At 39.6% G+C, this 27,282-nt stretch overlaps 1 protein-coding gene across 1 annotated transcript in view; it reads left to right on the top strand.

The window, feature by feature from the left end:
• LOC118226720 (platelet-derived growth factor C-like) overlaps positions 1-26,925 on the top strand; it is a 37,190-nt gene extending 10,265 nt beyond the window's left edge. Inside the window, exons 2-6 of the mRNA XM_035416539.1 lie at positions 13,799-13,994; positions 15,691-15,871; positions 23,481-23,688; positions 24,252-24,472; positions 24,995-26,925. Of these exons, the coding sequence (XP_035272430.1) occupies positions 13,799-13,994; positions 15,691-15,871; positions 23,481-23,688; positions 24,252-24,472; positions 24,995-25,102 (914 nt within the window). The 3' untranslated portion in view covers positions 25,103-26,925. The remainder of the gene's footprint in view (positions 1-13,798; positions 13,995-15,690; positions 15,872-23,480; positions 23,689-24,251; positions 24,473-24,994) is intronic.
• The last annotated feature ends 357 nt before the right edge of the window (positions 26,926-27,282 follow it).

The raw sequence follows: 27,282 nt of genomic DNA, 5'->3' as shown, positions 1-27,282 counted from the left end.
GTCACAATTTGTTTGGTCCTGAAGGGGGACAGATATGGCAAACCACCACGCTCCTTCCGTTCCCACAAAATGCCCCAGTTGAAAGATCAGCTTGCAGGATGTCAGCGAGCTCACCTCACATGTGGTCTGATGGGTTTCCACAGGAAGATACACTGTTTCTTTTTAAAGGCAGAGCAGAGGTTTATGGTCCAGTGTTGGGGTTTCAATCTCTACCACATTTTAAACTTAAAAGGGTGGTTAAGTGGTCCCCACAACTTAATTAAGAGAAAAGTGGTCTGAGAATTTGCCTTTAGGTTTAGATTTTTTTTTCTTTTTTTTTTTGGTCTTGGCCATTTATTACAGCAGTTCATTTCCACATTCAGTGAAAAACAGCTTGTATTGTAAACTTGGCTTCTTTTCAAACATGGCTGAAGTTCACCCAATTCATACAGAAGTAGATTATATTAAAAAATATAGTGAAATAAAATATGTTATCAAGGTATTGAAACACTTCACAATATATGAGTAAATACATAATTTATTTCCACTTTCAAATAATGCAATATTAAGAACAAATAAAAATATATTGCTGTGAAATAAATCTTTATCACATTTCCTAAAAAGTCCACAGATTTACAATATATTGCAGTGTATTAGAATGGCAGTTATGCCAACTGCCAAGTTGTGGCTTGGCGGGGCATGCCCGTACCTATACAGAATTGAGAGATTGCACTTTCCAGGGTTTTCTACAGAAAAGAATTACAATGACCACAGACTCTCAGCCCTTTAGAACATTATCTTCTGTGGCTTCTGACCTCATGTAAACACACAGAATTCTGATACAGCTTTGCACGTCCACGCAATAAAGCCCCAAACTTGGGTTATTTTGCATTTTTATCCTTGTTCTTCTTTTTCCTGGCCCCAATCAATAATTCTCCCCATTGGACATTTAACTGCATTTTCTGCCAATAACAATATCTGATCAAAGTAGTGTGATCAAAGTAGCTGAAAGCAAGATGCTCGGATACACAGGCGAAATGTACATATAAGGACGTGCACATGTGATGCTACAGTATTTCTGCCAACTGAAAATGTTTTTTCAAATTTGGTGGCTGCTGTCATTGTTTTGTATGGATGCTAGGTGGTAAGATGAAAAAAAGACAGGGCCAACTTACATGGAACAACGTAGGAAACATTGGACAGCATTGCTTTGGAATAAAGCTTGTTTAATTTGAATGTGTTAGCTATGATGGCCAATATTACTTGTTGTAACTTCGCTACACTTTTAAAGGTAAGCCTAGATTTCGGAAGATGTAATTAATGACTTATAGACAGTGCTTTGAATGCATGAGTAACTTGGCATTTTTGTACCTTGAAAATGTTTTTTTGTTGAGATTCTGTTTACATAAATGCAATTCTATGTATGGTACTCTCACTTCAGAGAAACTGAAACTTAAAGGCAGCTATTGAAATACACCCATAGTCTAAAGCCATATGAAATATAGATATTGAATTTCCAGAATGTTCTTCTGTCTTTAATTACCTTCAAATTCAACCCACCTACCAATTACGCTTTGCAATTGCGCAGCAGGTGCCCTTGCCTGGGACAAATAACGATTTAATGTCATGTGTTCTGTAAGTCATTGATATATATTTTTTTGCAAGAGCTGTTGAGGTAATACATTTGCCTAAGGGCATAACAGTGTACAGTTTACACAGTATTCAAACTTGTGTCCCCCATGTGCTCTGTTGTCCTCTGTGTCTTATTCTTAATGTTTTCTAAAAATATGTTTTAATAACTGTAAATGTGCAATGGAGCCCTACAGAATAATTAGCTAGGTTGGCCAAATTGCCAAACCCCACTGTGTCATACTGTTGAAAGTTTCTCCAAATACTGTTGAAAGTTTCTCCAAAATGTAAAGCATCATACAATTTGCCGTTCTTGGGGAACAATCGAAATGAATAACATAAACGATGGCACAGCTATTATAGTGGTTTAAGTTGTATCTGGGGATATCAGATATCCTCTGTATTGCAGATCCCTAAGGATACTTATAGTTAAATGTTAATTGGTTTATCATTCAGATGTAATAATTCTATAATTAAGTTTATTCACTGTCAACGCATAATGGGAAGAATACATTTTATCCACACAACGTAATTAATTTCTTACTTCTTTAATAAGACTGAAAACACTGCAATGGAGAGCAATTAATTGGACCGATTTGGTATCATCATAATTATAAAATGAAATTTTACACCTTTCTGGAACCACAGGGCTACAAGGGAGCAGGTATCATTCATTTGAGAGTTGTCATTCATGCTGGTAGCAGCAACTCTAAGTGTCTTAGAGCAGCACCAGCTTTGCTCTGACTGTGTTCTAACCTTACCCATTGTGAACAGGAAAGGCAAAAAGCTGATCCCAGATCAGCCGTCCTCCTCTGTGATGCCAGCTGTTGGTGTTGTCGTTCCTAAGATACCATGACCGGCTCCCAGACGTCCCCTGCCAAGCACATGGCATGATCAGAGGAAGCTACGGTTCGGCTGGAAGTAAAAGTGGTGACAGCAAGGAAGTGCCAGCTCGTTTATTATCGCGGTGCCATCTGAGCGCGTTGCAGGAAGGAGATGGGACTTAATCTCGCCTTACTCTGCTGCTTTTCCTATGACAAACACCTGCTCCCCTGTTTCGCATTACAATTATAGCCGCGGAACTTAAAATAGCTTTGGAGCCCTGCTGGGTAATGATGTTTGGTTGACAAGCCGGATTCATCTTTTAGCTTGATCTGTCAAAACTGTAACACGACCGTAGAGGTAATTTCTCAGTGTTCCGTTATGGCCGTCGATAGTTAGAGAGCCATATGATTTAACAGACTGGGCTTGTTTTTTTGAATGGCAGAAAGAAACTCCTGGTTAAAGGTCTGTGCGACATCAAGCTTTCCTCAGGAGTGGTCAACAACGACTAATCTGCCAACTGCTCTCAACCGTTTCGTTACTCCAGTAACTTTTTTGATCTTATTTTTTGAGAAATTCATGAGCTGCAGCTGCAGAACGTGCATGTATCCTGGGCGAAACTGTATTACTGTTGTCCGATATTGGAGTGTTCCAGTGCTGCTCTGCCCAGCTGTCCAGAAAATTAAGCCGGAATAATTGGTTAGAGCAAATCCAGGAAACACGCTCTCTCTGCTGAACAAGCATATCATTATTCCCCTGTTTTTCAGTGGATGTAGTGCTAATGATTTATTACATTCTAAAATATTCAAAGTAACTTGCCACAAACTGCCTGTACAGTAAATAAAAATTTCATTTTGAGATGCTTTTGATATTTCACAAGCAAGTTTTGTCATAAACGTCTTCATTTGATCCCCATGGGTGGAGCAGGTGGAGCAATGACCTACTGCTGTCCTACACAGCTGTCTTCGCATTCATTTCCTCAACTTCCTTTTTGCTGTACTTCCATTTCTGCACAAATGTGCATGTGCATTCAAAGCACTGTTTGATTTACTAGCCTTGGGATCGCATTAAGATTATGGGGAGAGAATTGGTTTTTAGATAATTAGCTGTTCAATGTACTGCGTTACAGTAAACATAATTTCCCTTGTACACCTGGGCTTTTCCCCAGTGATTAAAGGCTGTATTTTACAATGCCCAGGGGCTGTTTCCCCTGCACATGGCCCTCCATATCCCTCCCTCATTTCTTGTAGTCCTTCTCACCCTCTCCTCTTGACTTTACCCATAGGCCTCTTCTCTTCTCTCTCGTGTTCTTTTCCCTCTTATCACGGCTTTACCCAGAGGCCTCTTTTCACTCGAGCTCCTTTCCCTGTCCTCCCAACAGTACCAGTGCACAGCTGCCTGCCTCCTATGGAGAATAACAGTAATAACAACAACAATAACAACAACATCGCAATTTTCTTCTGTGAAATGATTAAATGAGCAGGTACAGTTTTATCACAGAAGGTCATCTCCGTTGACTGAAAAGCCTGCAGCCATTGATGGATTGCAGTACTGCCACATGAGTCGTGATTATTAGGGTTAGAGCGACAAATGCTGAACATTGGGGTATGGCATCCTGAAAAACTCTCCATTTACAACATCGGTGATATTTAGCCTTCCTTAAACATTTTTTTATACCTGTACATTTGAAAATGAACTAGATACTTATTATACACTGTATAGAAGTAGTTACACAAAATTCATATGCATTGAATATTCCATCAAAATATTTACGTCATATGTCAAAATCTTTATTTCATTTATGACAAGCTGATATGGTACATTATAGGTAGATAATGTATTCAGGTGGTCCTAAAGGATCAGTGCTACTTTGAGAGTACAATATTTGTCTAACTGGAGATGCAGAAAAGCCCAAGGGACAATAAAGGGCCTGGTGTTAATTTTGCAGCCTCTTTATATGGGCACCAACCCTTTCCTGCAGATTTCCACCATTTGGAGTAAATTATCTATTTGCAGGAGTGCATCAAACTCCATTGTTCTTGCTTGTTGTCTCCAAATGTGCAGTTCAGTCTGCTTGGACTGTGCTGAATTTATTCATGGTGACAAGGCCTGGGGGGGGGGGGGGGTTGGGGGGGGGGGAGGGGGTTGGCAGGGGGTGTACACTGATGGCTGATCCATGTGTGGCTCATCGGTCATCAGTGGAATTTTACCCCTCGTGTTTGAGGACCTGGGTCTTTAGTCACTAATTAATAACAGTAATAACAGTATCTTGACCTCACCATGCAAGCTGCCTGACAATTTGGCTGGACTGGATCGCACTGTAATTTAGCCCCTGGTAACAGCTGCTATGCCTGACAGATGTGACTACAAAGGCTCCGGAACTGCCAACCACTGTAAAACTCCACAGCTGCAGAGAATATCGCTCGGTAATGGTTTTATGGATTTATTTCAGATCTATAAATGGGCCCATTGGTGTCCAGTGAAAAGCCAGGCATAGAGTTATGCTAAACCTGGCACGTTTAAGAATGATCTTTGTGGCTACTAACCCACAAAAATGTTAAACATTTCTTTTTATGTTTCAAACAGTATCCCAGTTAATAAAATGCATTATTCTTTTATATTTTCCTGGAGATTGTTTCCTCGATGCTTTGACCTTCCCATGACATTGCCTATCAGAGTGTCAGTAATTGACATTTTATTTCTTAAAGGCAATACCTAACACTCAAGAAATAGACTCAATCATGCGATTTCCCTTGAGGTTGTGACCCCTTATCTCTATTTTCAGCTCTCAATTGTCTGAAAATGATTGAAATGCTTTTTTATTGTTTATGATATTTCTGATTTAGAGATTCAGAAGGACAGGCCAGTTTGATGGGATTTATGCTGACAAATACATGCCAATCATTGTCTAAGGCAACACTACAACACTGGACAATTTTTAATTGTAAAAGAGGTTTCATGTGCTGTTATGCTTTGAGTGAACAAGGTCCATGGAGGACATATGGCCAGGAACATAAGCGTGCGTAAAACCACACTCATGCATGTGAATCTCCTCAGGGGGAGCGGCGATGCAGAATGTCAGCTAAGACTAAGTGGCATGTCCGATGTCTGGAAATCACAGCACTTTGAAGAGGCCCAAGCCAGTGGTAATTACAGGATTTCCTGAATTTTTAGAGGGAGTAAATGATGTGGAGACAAGCGTGAACTGGGTAGAGGGGAATGGAGACTTATCTGGGCTTTTTTTTCAAGTGAGATACATCCGTGAGATACATCCGCAAATGCAGTTTTCCAATGTTAAATGTGAATTTCATATGAATGTCTAGGGAGGACCCTGAACGTATGGGTTTTTAATAGATGTTGTTTTCATTTTAATAAGCGTTATTTAAATTCTGTGGACCAGGAAGGGATTTTCCCTTTTCTCATCCCCTTTGTTTGGCGTCACTCTCACATGGCGCCCTGTGCGACCGCCTATATCGCCTATGCCTAGAACCGGCCTTGCCATCAGCTGATCGCTTTCTCAGTGGAGGCCCTGAGGTTTCTCATCAGTTTTAAGGCCAGTCTCATACTATGGCTGGGAGTTCTCTTGGCTGGATGCACAGCTGCCCATGACTTTGCCCGACAAACCCGAACATGGTGAAATTAATTTCCAGGAGATATAGATAAAGACATGGGTGTCTTTATTCCGGAAAGAGTCTGCTTGCTGAGGGAGGGAGAGTAGTCAGCTGACAGGTTTTCCCTCACCTCACTATTGACTCTTCTTGTCAGATTGATGTGCAAGAGTGGCTTCAGCTACCAACTCTGTCCTAATGAGGTCAAATTAAGTTTCAAACATTAATTAGAATAATAGCCTTAATAATGCCATTATTTATACAGTGCTTTTATCGTGTGTTCCACAAAAAGGAAATGGACACGACTAAAAGGTAGTTGAATGTACAGGGGAAGATGTTACATTTGCTTAGTAGATCCTGTTATCCAGAGGGACTTACAAAAGGGGAAAACATTAGTGCTAGTCTCAGGAATGCAAAAGTGCAATATCAAAAAGTGTATAAGTGTAAAGTTAGCCAAACAATTCAACAACTAATGGGGTAAACTGGCTGCAGTGGGGAGCTCATTTCACCACCAGGGGGCCAGAACTGGTATAAAGTTAAAAGTAACCGTTAAAGTAAGGTACAATATAGAAAGAGCATACGTATGATATATAATCTTATTGTAGATCATCTGTATCACACATTCCGTCTGCTCTCACAGTATGGGCTGATTTTAATGGTGGCACGCTTGGGACACATGCATAGCTCGACATGTTTCCTGACCGACTTCAAAACCAGTAAATATTTGAAAGCAGGCCAGGAATGGACTGCACCTGCAGTACCCACAACAGAAACTTTAATAATGAGCAGATGAGAGAATTATCGTACGGACTTCCAAAAAACTCTCTGATTAAATTTCAGCACCTGCCATGGTGCGGTTTCATGACTGAGTGGTTCAGGAACAGAAATCACTTCAGCTCTCCTAGTATCTCTGTCAAATTAGCAGGAACCAGATGCACACAGAGGACTGTTTGTGATAATTAATCGCTGGGAAAATGTTGTCATTGTAAAGAAGGAACCCTTTGTTTACTTGAATTATTTATTTATTTATTTTTTTCATGTATTTGAAGACAATAGCACAATGAGATCAGGTCATAGATATTCGTTTTCTCCTTCAAAGCACGGTATGTTTAGAGGCATCTATTATGTTGTTTTTTTGATGTGGCATTAGAGAGCCATTTTTATTTTTTATTTTTGTTAACAGTTCCTCTGCCAATGACGGTCCTGATTAATCTCAAGATTAATAGGTTGAGGCAGAACAAGTGATGCAATGCAGCTTTTATGCACAGTGTTTGTTTTCAGTAATGAAAGAACGCACAAAAGCAGTTTTCAGAAGTGAACACATGAAAGGCTGTTGTATTGTGGCTTTCACATCATCTACAGCAATGTATATCTCACTGCTGATTTAAAAAATGTTTTCTGCAACATAGAATACAGCAAGTAATTTTGCCGTTTGATATCTGAAAACGTGGGATTGGCCTTACTTAGTGCTTGGGTAAGAGATCTCCTGAAAAAAGAAACCATATCATGTTTGTTAGGCTGCAAATTTACCTTACATTAAGGATAAAATCAATTCCCCTATGTAGTGACAGGGACACTGTGCAAAAGGTGTCATCACCTTTCAGATGAGTTGAAAAAGCAAGATCCTCACTCATTGGAGACACTAACAATTGGTGGTGATTCGGTCAAGATAGCAGGCAAGCACTGTTAACGATTTAAGCTTATGCCATTAAGCTTATATTTTTTACATTAATAAAAGACAACGACATCTATTATTTCAGTTCTCTCAAAACATGTAATTGTACACACCACAGGCTTGTAAGCACTGAACAAAGAAATATCTTAGAAATATCTTTTCTTCTCCGCAGCTGAAGTGCCGATGGCACCTTATTTGTTTTAATATGAATTCAATATGTGGGTATAGTTTGTTTGTATGAGAGGAGTACTGCTGTGTGTAACGTGTGAACAAAGCGCAACAGTAGCACAGTGCAGGCCTATTGCTTACTCAGTTCCTTCTCCAATTACCATTCATCTTCCTGAAAACGAGGTCAAGGTAAAGTCATGTTTGAGGTAATTAGCCCAGGGGGCCCATTGTCCTCACTAGAACATTGTTTAACCAGCAAAGTGAGGTCATGGTTTAGTCTATATTTTACAGTGACCCAGTCTAACAGGTTGACTTGTGCCTCTGCTGATGAGGTGTAGAGGGGAGGAGGAGGTGGGTACCAGTGGCTTTTAAGTTTGGTATTGCATGGGTTATGCCACACTGCCACTGTAATAAAATTATTTAAATAAGCATGATTTGCGTTCTCTGGATTGAAACTGTGGGCCCACAGAGCTGGCAGTGTAGAAAGAGTTCCTGTCTGCGTTTACGCATGGTAATCATGCAGGGCCCGTTTCACACGTGTAACATGGAGGCAGTCAAAAACATGTGACGGAGGTCACAGCCACAGCTTCCATTGAAGGGATAACCTGTATGCTCTTGGCTTTCTGCGAACTAAACCTGCTGGGAAATTCAGACAAAAAACAAAACAAAAAAAAAAAATAAAAAAACCCTGAAACAGTCAGTCTTTGTCAAAGCACTGCTAGAACATGCTAAAACATCTATTGAGTCGAATCATCCATTCATTTAAAAAAGCAGAAAAAAACAGACATCAAATAAGTCTTTGGCGAGGAAGGGAAAGTACCATCTGTTTATATAATATGCTCAATATATTAAGTGTTCTTGTGATGAGGGCATGTTTCCAGTGTATGGCAATGAAACACTGCCTCAAGCGCTAGGTACAGTACTTTGGATTAGTCTTTCAAAAACCCATCCGTTGACAATGGGTGGAGAGCAAGAATCATCTTGCAAACCGCTTACTTAGTTGGACATGATATTGCTTCTTTCCCACATGCTGTTTATTCAAAAGAGACCCTGGAGCACTGTAAGCTTCTTCCTTGTACCTTTCATATAATCACATTTCAAACCGTCTTCCGTCGGAACACCTATGAGGTTCAAGAAACTTAATATAATCTCCTTTGCCATTCTCTGTTTCCTCCCTTTGGATACAACTTTTGATAATTTTTAACAATGAATATTATTGTTGGAGAATATGGCTTCTCAAGCCAAAAGGATTATGTTGACTAAAATCTTCCCTTTTAAATTGAAGTGCATTGTAACACATCTTTCACAAATGTTTGAAACACTATTCATGGGTTTGCGTTCTCATGAATTCTTACACTGATAGAATGGGGTGAGTAATTTCATACGTTGAGTAATTTCATATGTTGAATGCACATTTTGTTCTCTAGCATAGAAGTACGGGCACTGTGTAGTGTAACATAAGGTCACCAAGGTCATCTTATTTTCTGAGTGGCAGACAGTCACTTGACTGCTGCATATTGTTGCTGCTGTAGTGACACGGGGTTCCATTTTATGGCCTCTTTTCAAGGTCATTGCACCTGATTAACTGACTGGGCCACAATCTCATTAATTCAATGAAATTTCAAAATATATTTTTAAAAAATTGACAAAGGGGTTTTCTGCTAAATCTAGCAAGACTGTGTCTTGATGACACTTGAGCCATGCAGTCATTGCTATACAGCTGTACCATTGCCCTCTGCGTAATTAGTCGCCAAACACAATTAAACTCCCACTGTAAAGCAATCCGGCCTTGATACACTGCAGTGTCGTGAATATGCTTATCCACCTGTTTAATCTACTACCTGTCAGCGCACTCCCCATGGCCCACTGCGGTGATAGATTAGATTCAGGGCTGAAGGAACAGTACCAATTACCACACATAAGCGACCTGCTGATATCTATTTCTGTTGGGAATGAGGAACAGCAAGGTGTTCCCAGCTGTAGATGGGGGTCTATTCTTATGGTTTTATTTAATATCTGGAGTATATACATCTACGTTAATGATTTGAGTTGCTGGTACAGCAGCTAATGTGAGGTGCATGGAGGACCCAGATTTTGGAATGAAAAGGGATTTGCAGATTGGCTGATTTCTGCGGACACCTAGAGCCGACAGTAAGAGTCTCTTCCTCCTTCCTCTCTACCTCCTGGTAAGCCTCAGGAAGAAAGAGGGAGTGACTGTTTGATTGAAACACACACACACATACAAACAAGTGCATGCACATGCACACTTCCACGTGTGCGCATACATACACATACACACATACAGAGCACAGACACACTCATATATACTGTATGTTAGCACATGCAGACGTACAATACACAAAAACGCACATACACCCCAGTGAACACAGGCCTGAACACCCGGCTGTATTTGGTTGAAGGTTTATAGCTGACTAGGACATAGCCAGGCTATATCCGCTTAAAGCCAAATTGGCGCTAACCTGAGCTAACCTAGTCAGTTTATGTCAAAACATCTCTCAACCTAGATTTCCACCCCTCTCGATTAATAGATTCCATCTTGATTTGGGCTTGTGCTCACTGCGACAGTAGTGATTATTTCTTAATAACAGTGCAGTATAACTGAGAACACAAAGTAGTACTCAGAATACACGTTTTATTTCTGCAAATCAAAACTTGAATGTGTGAAGTGTGAAGCTTTACTGTAAAAACTTAGCCACAGCTTGTCCCCAGCTTACCTTCCATAGCTGTTACATCCCTTTATTCCACTCTTATGATTTTAAATCCCAGCCAAGGTTTCATTAAGCCTTTATGCAATCACCGAGCTGAGATGTTATTGTTCATACACACACTGTGGATGTCAACTAAATAAATAATGATTTCAAGTTTCACAAGGTTATCTTCGGAAGATATATTAAATCGGCATAAATATTTAATAGTTCAATTATGACTGTTTTTTTCTTCTGGACTGCTATTTGAGAGCCCTACACTTGGGATACAGGATTGTTTCAAAAGGTTTGTTTTTCATTAGCATTTTTATTTGCTCCACATTTTACACAAATTAAGAGTGCCTCTCACTTCAACAGATTCACACAAACAGCAAAACCTAACAGTGTTGTTAGATTAAGAGAACAGTATCATATATAATACTATTCCTATGGTATCAAAATCAACCATAAGATCAATGTTGCCTTGTCTATAAGCCAAATTAAGCTACTGTACATCACGTTATTCAATGATTGGTTGTCAGATACTCATTTCTACATGTATAACAAGCCAGAATTCCCATTGTAGGGTTGTCCATCGAGCCCTGTAAGAGCAGAAAGGCAAAATTAGTAGCTGTTTGCTGTTCTCAGTCTGTAGTAAATTAGTATTAATGTGAAGGGCTGATTCCTGTATCAATCTGTGAAAAAGCCAATACGCCCATGATGTTTGTTCATGTTAAGAGTCTTTGAATACCAGCTGCTCAGAATAAAATGAATAATTGATGTCTACTTTCTATCACTCCTTGTACTATCAGACCATTCATGCATTTATTAAAAGTTGATTATTGTACTTTCCCCAGTGCAATCATGTACACTTAACTGCAGGACACACATACTGGATTCTGTTCAGTCCTGAGACTGTCCTTATTTGTTAAACGACTTCCCTGTTGTTATATTCTGTTCGGTATTCTTATTTTCCACTGGTGTCATAATGTAGGCTAAGGCCTTTCTACTCTCGTTCATTTAAAAAAAAAAAAAAAAAACATTGTATTCAATACTGTAGTATAACAAATGCCTCCGCCTTATAAAGGAGATGTTAAGCCAGATTTACGGGGATCATTAAAGATCCCATGGGACTTATAGCAAATAACAGGGGGCTCCCCGGTGTCCTGGCAAAGTTCCCAGCCCGGCTCTCTCAACCTGGCCGGCTAACCGTCCTCCGCTTTAATTGTCTTAATAATAGGCCTATTTCACAAGATGGCGTACACAAGTTTTGTACTACCGTTACTATTTTGTGACATGTTTGTGCTGCACTTGTTCTAATAAACATTTATATTGCTTGTCAGATCGCCTGTGTAATGGTGTTCAGTTCACTACCGAGCTGTTTGTTTTCATCGCTGATAAAAACTACCCACACATTTTTTAATCGGCTGATATATCTTAAGTAGGCTTGTCGCCATGTCCGTCAATACATTTTGTAATTACAATTAACAACTAAAATAAACGTGCATCTGCAGTTTCAACATTGAATATCCAAATATGTGCTTGCTAACAAGCTAGCTGGCTAAAACGTAATTTGCTAATCATAACATAACGTATAGCTCGCTAACTGATTTTATGACATTCCAAGTTCCAGCGCTGGAGCTTGCCATTGAGCCATAACACGGTATTCTGTCGCATGCTGCAGCAAGAGTTTCTATGAAACTCTCGCTGGTTAAGAGATTATTTTCTATTTCTCTAGCTCTTTGGGCCATTCCCTGTGAAATTTGGTGCCCCTACTTGAAAGGTCCTAATACCAAGAAAATAAGGACCCCTTAATGAAGTCCGAATTATTGCCTCATTCAAATTTTAATTATTTAACGTTTTTGTTTGCTTATCCTTGATTGTACTGTCAAATTTTACTGATGCTAATGTTAAACTTGTTTTTCTCACTCAGTAGCCCATGCAGAAAAAAAAGAAAGTATTCAAAAAGTAAAAACGGCTGTCTTGTGATATGCCTGATTATAAACCGAGTTATATATATATTCAGAATTGTAAGTTATATATTCAGAATTGAAGTTATATATTCGGAAATTGAATTTATATATTCGAGAATTGTACTTATATATCCAGAATTGAATTTATATATTCAGAATTGTAATTTATATATTCAGAATTGAAGTTATATATTCGGAAATTGAATTTATATATTCGGGAATTGTACTTATATATCCAGAATTGAATTTAGGGTAAACGTCCCTATTAAGCCCACCAAATCCGCTTTTCAGACATTTTTCATGTATACTACCCCAATTTAAGTGAGAACATTTTAGTTATAATGAAAGTCTAATCTCTCATTTGAAGTGTCAATAATTCATTTATACCAATTTCTAATGTTTTTATTGTTTAATTTGTCAAAATATGTCAAAAGTCTGGCATGGGCTTAATGGGTACCTAACGTACCCTTTAAGCCCATGGGTGTTCCAAATAAGCCCACTTCATGATTTGTTGATAAATAAATATATATTTAAAAAATCCTAACAATACAAACTTGTTCTATTCAAATCTGTAATCTCTTAGCTCTCAATAGCTATTTTCATTTTGTCTCCACTCCTATCCTATGGCCTGTAAATGATGACAAATCACTTTAACTCTCCTCGGGTCGGGAAGGGGTGGGGTAGGTCTTCCCGATCTGAGGTGAGTGTTCTCTGTGTGGCCATGCTTCTGTGCCTCTCTTTTGTACCTACAACTGTGTCAGGTCTGTGGTTCACAACAAATGTATGCCTCTCATGATATCTTTTACAATCTGAAGCTGTACATGAACTTCGGTAAAAACTAATTCTAGCGTTTATAGTTCTGATATAGTTGCAATATTTATTGCCTCAGTACTTGGAGTTAATGAGCATGGACTATCAGAGGCTTTACCTCAGGTAAGGAGCTTTCAGATGCTTCCATATTATTAGTGAAGAAGCACATAAGGCCCAACTAGAATAATCTGTGTCTCAACATTCCTCATTCCGTACAAATACAGAGGCCAGGGTTCTATCTAACTGCAGTGCGCTTTGTTGATGAAAATGTCTTTCATTACATTTATGCCATAATTCAACGGCTTTTTAAATGATTTGGTAATGAGGAGTAGCGCTTGGGGAGTAATGAGGAGAAGCGACTGCTCATTTTCACCGCGCGGCATTAAGGATGAAACGCCGAAAATTGAAAATGGTCTCTTTTCTATTAAGGAGTCCACAATTCCAAGCAGGAGAAGGTCATCACGGTGTCTGGCGATGGAACAGTGCACAGTCCCGACTTCCCCCACACCTACCCCCGCAATAAGCTGCTTGTCTGGAGGCTCGTTGCCACCGGCGATAACGTTCGGATACAGCTGACGTTCGACAAAAGATTTGGACTGGAGGATCCAGAGGAGGGAATATGCAAGTGAGTACAACAACGGCTGGTGCATTACCTTCAGGCACTTTAGTGCTTTTCTCTTTAGCACTTCCTGATTATATGCTTATACCAATCCATTTGTATGCATAGAATTCATTTCATTTATGTTGTAGCAGGTGAGTGACTGAAGTCTTTGTGATTGCTACAGTAATATTCGGTAATGCAGATGTTATGCATCTCCTCTCATTTCTATCATACACTGCAGTTTATACTGTAGCATCCTCCTAGCTGTATATTCATTCAGGGAGATCCTGGTGATTGCAGGACATAGCAGGTTGTCAATATCAGGTCTGGCCATTCCTGCAGTGCCCCCTGGTGACTGTGTGATGCTTCGACAGTACCGCCAGAGACGGGTCATCATCACCTTCCAAATCCAGGCCTGGCGAGAGCCGTGAATGGGACCCTGTGTTCTGTTAAATAATGACCTAGACTGCGCTTCCGAGAAGGTCACTCTACAGAAGGCAGAGAGATAACTGATGTGCAATTGGCAAGAGACCCTGCATTTGATACAGTGCACATTCATTTATGTAGAGCAGTGAGTCACAGGGAACAGGATTTGGTGGGATACCTTGGATACACACAACCTCACAGACCCCTGTCCACCTATGTCCTCTCTGATCAACAGGAGCAGTGCATGTTGACCTCATGTACCAGCAACAATTGGGTGTGATGCATTTGTTGCATTGTAAGATGCCATGCCTCGAGTGAGAGAAACACAGCCAGTAAAGGCGTGGGATACTGCCCTCTGCTGATGGGTAACAAACAGTGACATCTGTCTCAAAGGCGTTATGATGTCACGCAGAGGCTGGGTGCTGGGAGAGACACAGGCAAACTGGATGCCATGGAAAAAGCTCTCTGTAGGGACCTACAGACCAGATGGAGCTTCTGCAGCAATCTCTGATTCCTGCTGTTCCCATGGCAGTATCAAACAGCTAGCATAGACTGCTGATTTTCAAACAGAGCGTTAATGTTTTTGTTCAATTTTGGTCAATTTCCTGTCCCAGGAAGTACTGTGCGTGTGTGTGCGTGTGTATGTGTGTGTGTGCGTGTGTGTGTCTGCCTTATGCTGTATATTACAGTACTTTATGTAGCAATTAAAATGCTAATGTTTTAGATATAAAATACTGCATTTTATTCGCAATATAAAGAACTGCCAGTTGTCAAAAGGTTAACTCTAGTCCTGGCAAAGTGCCTAAAATGAGAGCAATGGGCGTATTCAACACAGCCATAATCTGAAGACATTCATATTAAGGTCATACCTAAATAATGGAAGACAAAGGCACATTGTCAAGTGTAAGATGATTATTTAAAAGCACCTATTCTTTCTTTTACAATGCAGCCTTGTATTTGCTTGCCAGGTGAAAAACGTCACTGTCTGATACGGTGTTATTAGAAAAGAATACATGTCATCACTCTCCAAATTCTGGGGTTTTGCATGTTGCCATTTTCCTTTCCATGTTTGAAAAGAAAAGTCAAGCAAGTAAGTCTTGCCAAAACAATCATCCTAACTGCTAAAATATACCTGTTTGTCAGAACTGTTCCTTAGGAAGTACTTCTGTTAAAGACTTTTTGGGAGCAACACAGAAGTGCATTGATTGCTATCTCTTTTTTGAAACAACACACTGGTGAGCTATTTCTTGATTTTTTCAGTTTATGCTCATTCGTTTTTCTTTGGCGATTTCAGGTATGACTTCGTAGAGATCGAGGAGCCCGACGAGGGCGCTGTTCTCGGCCGATGGTGCGGCTCAGAGTCGTCGCCGGGAAAGCAGGTGTCCAAGGGGAACCAGATTAGGATAAGATTCAAATCAGACCAGTATTTCCCCTCAAAACCAGGATTCTGCATCCACTACTCTCTGCTCCAAGTGGTAAGGATCCTCTGTCAGTTTAGTGAGCGCCTACCGCACTATTCTTGGAGAGCAGGTGTGTTTCGAAACATGAGTGTACTCCAATTCTGGATCACTGCTGTAGGGGACCATTGAAAAATGTTTTTTGTTTTTTTTCCTCAGGGTGCATGTGCAGTCTGCAGCTGTAACTCATGTAGCTAATATTGACAGAAATGTAAGATCAGTTAAAAAAAACTGATGTAATTAAATAATTAAGAATAGCAAAACAGCTAAGCATGACTGTTGACATGAAATACTAGAATGGGCTGGCCCACATTGTGCACCCCTAACATTTTTATATGGTTTCTTTGTTAGTAGGTTACTGCTAAGATTGTCATTCCCTTCATTACTATACATGGAGATAGGGGGCTGTAATTATTATTATTGTTAGTTCAATTTGTCCTTAATTTTGTCTAAATCACTGTTTGAATTGTCATATCACTCACCACAAATATGAGTTTGGATATGGTACGTATCAATTGAAATAATATGGATGAGTAGCAACATAGTAACACTTGCTGAAAAGGTATCTGTGAAAGTTATGGACTAAATGCAAAGCAGACATTAGATATCTACCAAATCAGGGATATTTACATCTGGCCCTCTAATAGTACTGCTGTGTTTCCTTCTGACCTGATAGTCAATAGATTGATTCATGTGACTGTTTGTTCGGAGATCCATCTCCCCTGGTGTCCCAGTTCTCAGTCTGTCCCTGGTTAGAAGGGAAGAATGAAAACCTGCAGTGCTTGTGGTCCCAAGGCCCACATTTGATTATACCTGCCATAATTCGTATCAGGTTTTAAAAAATAACAATGACATTTAAAGCTCTTCAGATATGTTCTGCCCTTGATATAGCTGTATACATTTTGTTTTTGTAGACGGGAGATCGCTGAGATGCTGTGTTGTTGGTATTCACATCATGACATCATCTGGAGATTAGCTGTCACAATGAGAAAAAAGGCTCCACAGAAGCTGGCTGGCTGTTTGCCTGCGGATAAATTAATTCCCCGATTAATTCTTCTGGCTGGAAGCAAAAGAAGGATTAACAAGATGGAGGCTGGGTTTGGCCTCTGACTTGAGACGTGCCTGTGAAAAAAATTAATTTTGCATTGGCTTAATTCCTCATCCTAGGCAGCAAAATGGAGACATGAAACACATCTGCTGTCACTCACATAATGCCCTTAAATTTATTTTTTCATATCTTCTGTCTGTCATTGAATTGATCATAGCTTGATAGAAGGGCTATTTGCTATGTGTAGGGTAACCATTTCCTTTTCCAATGAAGTTTTCCATCATTTTAAGTTTTGCAGTCATGATAAGTGGAGAATGATAAGTACTGTACCTGTATCCACGATAGTAAATGACAACAAAATGTGCTTATATTCCTTTAATAATATAGTGTGCGTATATTCCTTTATGTAGCTAGCTAGTTTGTTATTGTAAAATAACTAGATTATTTAAAATTTACCAGAGGTATCGTTGCTGCTCAATAATGGGAAGACCTTTAGTCTCAAATTTATAAATATAAATAATTTAATTAAATAATTATGACTAGAAGTTGGCATGGAATCCAGAAACAGATATACAGATAAACAGACTTCCTTGCCCACCCCTGCTAAAGAATAGGATGAAAAGAAAAACTGGATTTCCTGTGTATGAGAGCATTCACAAACTCTTTTTTTCCCCAGTCATTCTGCACCAGTCAAGTCTGTCTGGCAAAAGGCAGAAGTTTCCAATCAACATAGCTTAACCACCATGGTGGCATTCATTACTTTTGTACAAAACCTTAGAGACAGAAGACTAGGCGCACGTCACCATGGTGGTTAAGCTTTGTTGATTGGAAACTTCCAAACCAATAATAAAGGAACAACCGGAAAATATATTCAAATGATTAAAAGTCATTTTAATATATTTAGCATCTGTCATCATATATTGTAAGCAATGAGTTATGGAAGTGTACTATTCAAGTCTCCCGATTAAGATTTATCCGTAAATAGGTTTTGACAGGCTTCTACTCAGTTGTGCCAGATATTTTTTTTATTCATTTTGTTGACTGCCAAACTTAATCTGTCATAGGCAGCAAATAGTAACAACACTAATTAGTGATTCAAAGTTAGGGGTAAAGGGAAGATGTACTGTGGTGTACTGTACTTAGTGTAACTGCCCGCAACAGCATTTATTATGCTCTTTGTGTGTACTGTTGGCAATGTGCCTGACAGACTTCAGATTGAATAGTAGATCAAAGCAAGTTTTTAAAACTCAAGAATTATACTCACAGCTTTCTGAAAATGAAACTGACAGTTGAACTTATGTTGTTCACCAAAAAATGGAATAAACTTATACAGTAAGTGAATGTGAATTTCAAAGTTAATGAACAATTGAAAAATAGTACAACTGTGTCCAAGTCTCTTTGGATTTCCTTCATGTTGCTTTTTTTGCATCGTAACTGTACATTCATACACTGTACTCTCACTAAACCTTTCTTATTCCATTATACAGTATTACATATCAAGTTGCAGTTCACTTTCCTGTTGCTACTTTTCATTAAATTTGCTCAGCTTCTTTTTTATGTTCATGCACGTATACATTGGTTCAGTGTTGTCCATTAACACAAGGCCACTTTTCTCTTCATGATGATGAGCACATAAAAGCAGACATTCATGCAGTTGGCTTCAGGTACTAATTTAAGCTCATCCACCCCCTCAGTCTCTGTGGTGAACATGCAAAGTGCTACATTTTAGCACAGAACTGTGAAATTAATATGTGTAACGCGCCAAATTAATACAATGAACATGCTGCCAGAACCCCATCTGACTTCTGAATCATGTTAATTGAAATGTGTTAGACAACCAGTTATAAGGGAGTAGTGATTAATCCTTGTCAAATAAAAACTTTATCTTCAACTGGAATGCATTTGGCACAGATTAAATCTGAAAGTGGCAGACTTTAAGTAATTTAGGTAAGATTAAGATTTAATATTAAGAGTAAGAGTTAAGTATGTTCAATCAGATTACAAGTTAGGAGCAGAGCCAGGAAAATGGCAAGCACAAGTTATTCTGAAACTTGCGTGAAAATAAATCACCTGAACATTGATAGAATAGAATAATATTCTGTATTTCAAATTATGTTTTCTCATATAAAATATATAAAAATATTCTGACTTAAAAAACTGTTGAACTAACGTATTGTGAAATATGTACTTGCTATGGATTGAAAAATAATATAGCAGTGTTTCCTCTATGATATTGTTTCCCTTTGATGTGCAGTCTTTCTCTTGGTCTTTTTCAGAGTTGTTTATATGATGTTCATGCTTGCCAGCGGTTTCCCGCTCGTGTCAATAAGGCCCATTGTTTCAGTGCAACAAAGCTTTACTTCATGTTCCTGGTCTCAGTTAACAGACTTTTTACCGAACATTTCATTTCTTAAATAATGGTTCTCCATGAAAGGAAGAAGAAAGAATGACACATTTTTTGTTGCATTTGAACTTAAATTTCAGATTACATGTATTTCATGTTTCAGGCCCAAGTTACAGTAATAGTTTTAAAAAAAGTATTATTCAGTTTATGCCCTGAATTTAGAAAACAGCTGGCCATTTTTACAGTAGCCTGACGTGAGACTTTGGTCCTGTCTCTGAAGGAATGCTGTGTTGTTCTGAGGGGAGATGTGTTTTCATGAGGGACGACAGGCGAAATCTCCACTGGAGTCTGGGCACTATTTTTATAGAGGAGGAGGTGGTTGTCTGAGGAACCTATAATTTTACAGCAGCTGGGAGAGAGAGCCATTAGACAGGCCCCATTGAAGAGGATGTTTATTGCTTTGAATGTGTTCAGTTAATTATTTTTCCATATTTTATGTTTTCTATTTTAATTTTTGGTAATATTTGTCTTTTTGTTTTGTCTCTTAAAAGGCTTTATCATATCTGAATTATTACATGCAGGGTTCAGTTCAATTTTGGTTAATAAGGGCTGTTGGAGTTCATCTTGCGTATGAGCACAAGATGCAAGCATTTGAACGACACTTAACCATCTCTTGGAATGCATGTGCGCGTACATGCGTATCTGTGTGCGTGTGAGTGTGTGAAATTTATCTTGGCACTCAAGATGTTTTCTTTGTCCAAACAGCATTGATATTAATGGCTACATCTGGAATGCTGTGGAAGTCTGCCACACATTTCCTGAATGATGCCTGTAATACATTCCTTTTTTGTAGTCTGTTCGTGTTTTCACAACTTGGTTTTATTAGTTAAGCTCTTAACACAAGAATATAGATCCTCTTTGAGGGTTATTAGATACCTATCTGACCTATCTGACCACTGTTTGCATGGGGTTTGACTCTGTTTTAATTTAGTTTTCTTTCTCCTGACTGTACTACACACCTTACCCACCGATTGGCCATTACAAATTCAACTTTAACTTCCTGGTCATGATTTCTCAGTATTGATAATAATTAACAGAATTGCAGTGTCCCTCTGCCTATTTAATGAATTTGTAGTATCTTTGGGCAACACACATTTATGAATGTTATGTATGGGGAAATATGCCTGAAATTAGTTTCATGTCAAATAATAATTACAGAATTGTAGAGTTTTTATATTTTCCTGCCCTTTTGATAAGATAAAAAAAAACGCTCTTTCCCCCACTTTTTCCCAAATTTGGAATGGCCAATCATATACAGCCATGCTCAGTGTTGACTGTGTTTGGCAGCCTCTCATTGCAAAGTATAATTGTCCGTAGCATTGACCAGGGAGGGAGGGATTCAGTGACTTGTTACTCGAGGGCCCACAGTCTGCTTGCTCCAGCTGCGCATGAAGTGTTTTCCTCTGAATGTCATGTCTGATGTCATGGACTGTGATGTGAAATAAGCTAGCGGCTTGACATCACCAGCTTTGGAGGAGAGCACATGCTTGTCTGCATTCTCCCAAATTGACAGTGGAGCTTGCAGCAATCAGCGCTGCGAGCGAATATGATTGGGCATTCTGCAATTGAGGAAAAAAAAGGGGGTCGGGATGGGGGGGGGGAGCCAAACAGTAATGAGTATGCATGTTTAGTGAATTTAATTGGCTGCCATGTGCGCTGGTGTGACATTCTTATTGGGGTAGTTGACTGCACTAATGAGAGTGAAGTCGCTGGTTTGCACGAAACTTGCCCTGGCATTTTGTGTGGATTCCTTCATTCTGGAAGCTCGTACAAACAGCAGTCCTCTGTTCCTCTGTGGTAAACCAGAGCTACTAGAACCCTGGGCCGCAGGGCAGCAGTTAGTTTATATTTAAACAGCAATAATTCCTCTTTACCACTTCCATGAGAGGAAAAAAGAGAAGCCCCATCTGTAGTTGTTTTAAGGAAGCGTTTTTTGCAGACATTAAGGGCAGGCGAAAAGGTTGTGAAAACACTGGCGCACAGAGGAAAGATTGACATTAAAAAGACTCAAGTGAAATTGTCTTTGAAATGGAAGCTGTGGGAGACCTCCACACAGACTAAATTCTGAATTCTGGCTTCCACCAGCGCACTAAGAGCCATTGTGGTCCCTGTGCTTGTTGCTGCACAACGATGAACTGGACAGCAAGGAATTCTGGGAAAGGGGGAAAGTAACTCTGCCATTCCACCTGAGGGAGGGTGAAGGAGAGAGCAGTTCTTGTCGTTTCTGGCAGTGCTACACAGGGATCTCAATGAGCTGGAACTGGTTTTGAAATATGGGGCCTTTTACTATTAAGGTCAATCCTTTTTGATCATTAAGCTGTGAAGAACAAATTTCCCTTCAATTGCATATTTAGAGCTAAAAACCCAGATCATTGTTTGTGTTTGGCTATGCTATGATGCATTTACAAAGCACCCTCTCAAGAAGAGAAGAGCTGCTGTATTTTCTTAAATATGCATACATTGTATGCTATATTGTTATTTATGTAATAGCCCACCTGTCAGAAACTTCTAATATTACCACCCTGTAACTTTGCTGCATATGGCAGTGGGAATTTTTGTTATCAGATATGTCAGGTGAGCATTTTGGCATACCTGCATAGTGACTGACTGGTTTGAATGCAGCTATTGGTGTATTTTTGACAGATGTGATTCCAATGGCCTGCAATACAATCTTATAAAGCTACCAACATAGTAGCTAGAGCAAAATATCTACTTGTTTTGTTGGTGTGTGAGCTTCGACATCTTGGGGGTGTAGGCAGGTTTGAGAATAAAGGAAGAGACATTTTTTTTATTGTAAACATGGGCATGAAAGAAGGTAAGAAATCCTGCATAGTATGCCTTTAAAACAAATCCCAGGGTAGAAGTTCGGTTGCATGTATCAAACATAAATCTTTCTGAAATTCACTGGTTTTGTATCCTTTATGAAAGGCATTTATATTTCAGAAGTCACTTTTTGCACAAAGCAGGAATATCTGAGAAATTTTATTCGACCTTCTTGTTCAAGATTCACAGTACAGATCAATATCTTCTTCATGTTCTACCGGAACCTCAGCAAATAATTAAATGGCAGAGATGAAAAGTATTGCACTCAACATAAGAAGCAGTGAGTTATTGTGATTCTAATTTCTGATTTATACTTTCATTACATAAATTGTGCCTCATTTGAATACTGAATGCACTGCACATGGTGAACATATTTGCATATGTACCGTATCTGCAGTGTGGGCGTCTTAAAGGCACATTCCACTTGGGTTTCATATCAAGATCAGATCGTTGTACTTTGAAGTCTTATTTTATCAGATGCCCTTCTACAGTATATAGTGTCTCTTGACATTTATTCCATTTTCTGAAATGTCTGAAAGAATGTCCTTATGTTCTGGCTAAGCCTGTATCCAGTCTTGAGCACTTGTTATTAAATGAGGCTGGATAGAATGGAGGTTATTATTCTGTATTGGTGCCTTAAGATTGATACATTACAGTGCTTTTATTAATACTGTAAGACAATGTATGCCAAATTTTAAGACCATTTGGATCAGTAAAACAAAAATGAATTGACAATAATTTTCAAAAAATAATCTGAACCATAAATGTAAAATGCAACTAAATACTTCAAAGTTTTCTATGGAAGACCAGGCTCCATTATGTCAGGAGAGGGTTATGTTCCGCACATCACACAGACAGTTTTGCTATAGTTTTTTATTACAGCAAAACAGTAGTTAAACTAATGATTGCAAATAATTAAGCAATTGTATTACTTCTTGTCTATTAGGTCCTGGTATGTTCTGTTATAGCACTGTAGCTCAATAATTATGTTCTGAGTTAATCTGTTGATAGGAATATTCCTTGTTATTTTATCTTGCAAAATCTTGCATAATGTCTAAGGAACATTTGGACATTTGGTTGAATGTTGGTTGGAAATTGGGGGTTAGGTGTGTTTCTGTGTGTTTGGTGGAGGGGGGGGGGATGTAGGGGTCGATTGTGGGAGACTATAGACAGGAGCTAAAGAGACTTATTTCCCTTCGAGATCATGTTTGCAATGTCTTCGTCTTGGAGGCTATCAGCCTGACAAAGATGTCCTTCACTTTTATATGAAATGAATAATAATAAAAAAAACAATACTGAGTCTGGGTGAAGGTGAAAGCATTGGGCCTCCTTGTGTGTGTTCTTAACTTCAGAGCGTTCCCTCGACTCCAGCCCCCTCGGTCCTGCCCCCGGCTCTGCAGACTGTGGAGGTGCTGACGGACGCGGTCGCTGGGTTCAGCACGGTGGAGGAGGTTATGAAATACCTGGAGCCGGACCGATGGCAGCAGGATGTGGAGGAGCTGTACAAACCAACATGGCAGACGCTTGGGAAGTCCTTCATCCACCCTAGGAAATCCAGAGGTATTGGTTCTATTTTTGTTTTTTCTTTCCTTGTGCGGCAAAATTCTTTTACTCTTCGTCGTCTTCCTGTGGCTCCACATGGTATGGCTTTGTGTCAGGTGCGAGTGCCCTGTCGGTTGTGTCTGATTCATGGCCTCATCCAGCTGAGAGCATTGATGTTGGCCTATGCATATACTTATTAGGACCTCCGAGCCTGCAGGGGGCGATGCCATGCATTTTTTATTTTTTATTTTTGCTGTTGCTATCATCTTTCTGTGAATGTAAAACTGAGCAGAGTTGAAAATGTATCAAACAATGCACACATATAAATATCATTCTTAACATGAGCATTATGGTAAGTAGAGTTTGTAGAATAAGTGCTGAAGAAAACATGGGCACAAAATTGGGCACACATTAAGGCACAAAATCACACTATTACGGTTCTTTATTCCTTGTTGTTAGACTCTGCCTAAGCCCTCCCTAAAGTGTGTATGCACTTTTGTGAGCTGATCTGAACAGGGGCATCTGCTAAATGCCTGAATGAAAATGTCAATGTAAATCTGTTTTGGCCTGATGGCCCACAGGTGCGGTGGATCTGAACCTGCTGAGAGAAGAGGTGAGGCTGTACAGCTGCACCCCTCGGAACTTCTCGGTGTCCCTCAGGGAGGAGCTGAAGAGGACCGACGCCATCTTCTGGCCCAGCTGCCTCCTGGTGCAGCGCTGTGGGGGGAACTGCCCCTGCTGCGCCCACAGGTGCTACGACTGCCACTGCACGCCCACCAAAGTCACCAAGAAATATCACGAGGTACGGCGCCCCTTTTTTGACCGTCCAGAGAAACTTCATGCCATGGATAGTTCTTTGAGAATGTAATGCCTGGGAGTGGTGTACAGTGTGGTTGAGCATATCAGACATTAGACATGTTATGTCATGGGCACCAAACAACCCCTGCTGGTCGTTTTGGAGGCCACAGCTTCACATGATTTGTCTCCCTCTGCCTCATGGCTGTGCAAGCTTGACTTGCAAACTTTGGTGTAACAGGAATCAGTGGCTGACATCGCATGCTTCAGGGGAGAGTGTCTGCTTATCTGTTCTCCCCTGAGTCGATAGTAGAGGATTCAGCAGTGAGAGCTGATGAATTTGATTGGCCAGTCCAAATTGGGCAGAAAAGAGGGAAATGTTGTCAAGCTTTGCACTTTTCTAGGGGATAATATCCATATATTTGTTGGTTTTTTAATGTAATAAGGTTCCTACCATTATATTTTATTTTAAGTTGACCATAGCAGGTTACTTAAGTCAGAAGTCTAATAATGTTTGTTCGCCTGGTAGGTTCTGCTACTGAGACACAGGGCCGGAGGACGAGGAATCCTGAAATCTCTGACGGACGTTTCCCTGGAACACCACGAGGAATGTGACTGCTTGTGCAATAATGGGTAGAAGCGTGCCAGCTTGCCCGCTTCAAAGGGCACATACTGTACGCCTTACGGCAAGGCCCAGCTCCCAGTCGTCTCCGCCGCAGATTTACGGACTCCGGGCGGAATGGGATTGCCCTAACACCAGCTGCCCAGTTTTTATATATATAAAAAAACGACAAAAACAAATTACCAATGGGATTTGAAACCTCTGGATGAGTCCTGTTGCTGAGCAGCACGTCCTCAAAGAGAGGGCCAGGGAACCTTCGCGTGGGACGGGAGCTGTTAATTACTCGCTCTTTTATGTCACTGGAATGCTTTCCGTTTGTTTTCAGTGGCTGGGTGCGCGAGCCGCCAAGAGGCCTCTTTGGAGAGGCAGGACCGTGTCCAAAGCCGCGGAGAGCTTTGGAAACTGCCGCCCTTTGACTCCCTCGGAACTCCTTTCGCCGGAGACGGTTTTAAATTCCGAACACATGGTCTTAAGGGTGTCTTGGGAAAGCGCGAGCCCGTCGCTGGAGGACTGCTGCGTGTGTGGAACAGAGCCCCCTTCTTTGCCATCGCCCCGATGGGCGCACGGGCCTTTACTGCCTGTTGAAGCTGCAGCTTCAGGAGAGATGCTCTGCATTCATCTGTCCCTCAATCCCACAACCCCATTCCACAAGCTCTTTACTGAATCTGTCTTCACCTATAAACAGTTGTAGTTTTTAGTTTTGTATTTAAAACATTTTTTCTCAATACTGCCTTATATCTTACCAAAGGTATTTAACACTTCTTTTGTTTTTCCTGCAAGGTTCCTGCTTTTTGTCCTCTTGTTTTGTCTCTTGTTCCTGTAATTTGTAACAGGAGAAGCAGAGACTCTGATAAGAGCTACAAATAACCCTGATTAAAGCAAAAGAGGAAATGAGCTTTTACTGCTGGTTCAAAGCATTATGAGTAAGGTCAGGAAGCATCATGTTACATGTATGCTCTTTTAAAAGGAATGTTATAGCAGAGTGAGGTCAAACAAACTCACAGTGGACCTATAGTAAAAAAAAAGGCATTTCAATTTTGTACTGGAGCAAGGACCTCCTCATTTAAATTCTGAAAATGAGTTGACATTTCCTGTAATATGAACCAACACACCTGAGATATGTTGGAATATATTGTAAATCCTGCTGCAATTTCATACACCACAGTGATGTGTGAGCGTACATTATTTAGAGGTAGATACTCTTTAAGATGGGAGGTTGGATACTTTTTTCTTATCCTTGTTTTTCTTCAGATTTGTCAACATCAGAACTGATGTTTGGTAGGCATTTACTTGGTATGGAATTTAGTAGCCATCTGATTTTAATTTTGTTAACTGTCAAATTGGTTTCCACACATTCAATGTTACTCGTCAACAATAAACAATACTTTGTAATTTGATGTTTCACCATTACAACTGTAATCACAGTTAGTTTTATAATTGCATTATTTCACAGTGTGAGTCTACAGTTCTTGTGTCTAAAGTTAAAAAAATATTTTCAGTCTTCAAAGACGTATGTGCAAGTAAGCTTCTAACCTTCCAATATTTGTAGTTAGTTTTTGGGTTCTCACTGTGCAAACTGAAAAATTACTTAATACCGGTTCCCTCTTAACTAACCTCAAAACATATGGAAAATTACAGAATATCATATTGGCAGTCGGTCTGTTCACCGTATTTAATTTTGGCCAAAATACACACTGAAAATGTTATTATTACTGATCTTAAATGAAATATGAATACAGGTTCAGTTGTGGACTGTAATGCATAAATCTGCAGTTAACAATTGAGACTTTGTTCAGAATTTCTGCTCTGAAACCATTAATAAAACGCTTTGTTTTTAATGTCCAGTTCATGATTTTGTTGATGGAAACTCAGGCGGTGGTTAAGTGGGAGTTAGTATGTACATATATATCCCTGCACAGTAGTCTTGGTGGATTGTTTGGAGACAAAGTAATGCTAACTAGAGTAAAAGCAATCTTACACTGAGATTTATTTCTCTCTCCCTAATCCAAATATATTAATGTGAGTATGTCTCTTATAATAAATTATGTTTTTTCAATATTTTTATATAATGCATGCCAGTAATGTATATTGCTGATGTGCTTTGGATTTGTGAGCAGAACAGAATTTAAGTATTGAAACAATTGTGCGTTTATATTACGCGTATTTAATACTTAAGGATGCCTAACAGTATACCT

This window comes from Anguilla anguilla, chromosome 5, assembly GCF_013347855.1.
Source record: "Anguilla anguilla isolate fAngAng1 chromosome 5, fAngAng1.pri, whole genome shotgun sequence".
In the NCBI taxonomy this organism is placed as follows: domain Eukaryota; kingdom Metazoa; phylum Chordata; class Actinopteri; order Anguilliformes; family Anguillidae; genus Anguilla; species Anguilla anguilla.
This window is presented reverse-complemented; position numbering and strand designations above follow the sequence as displayed.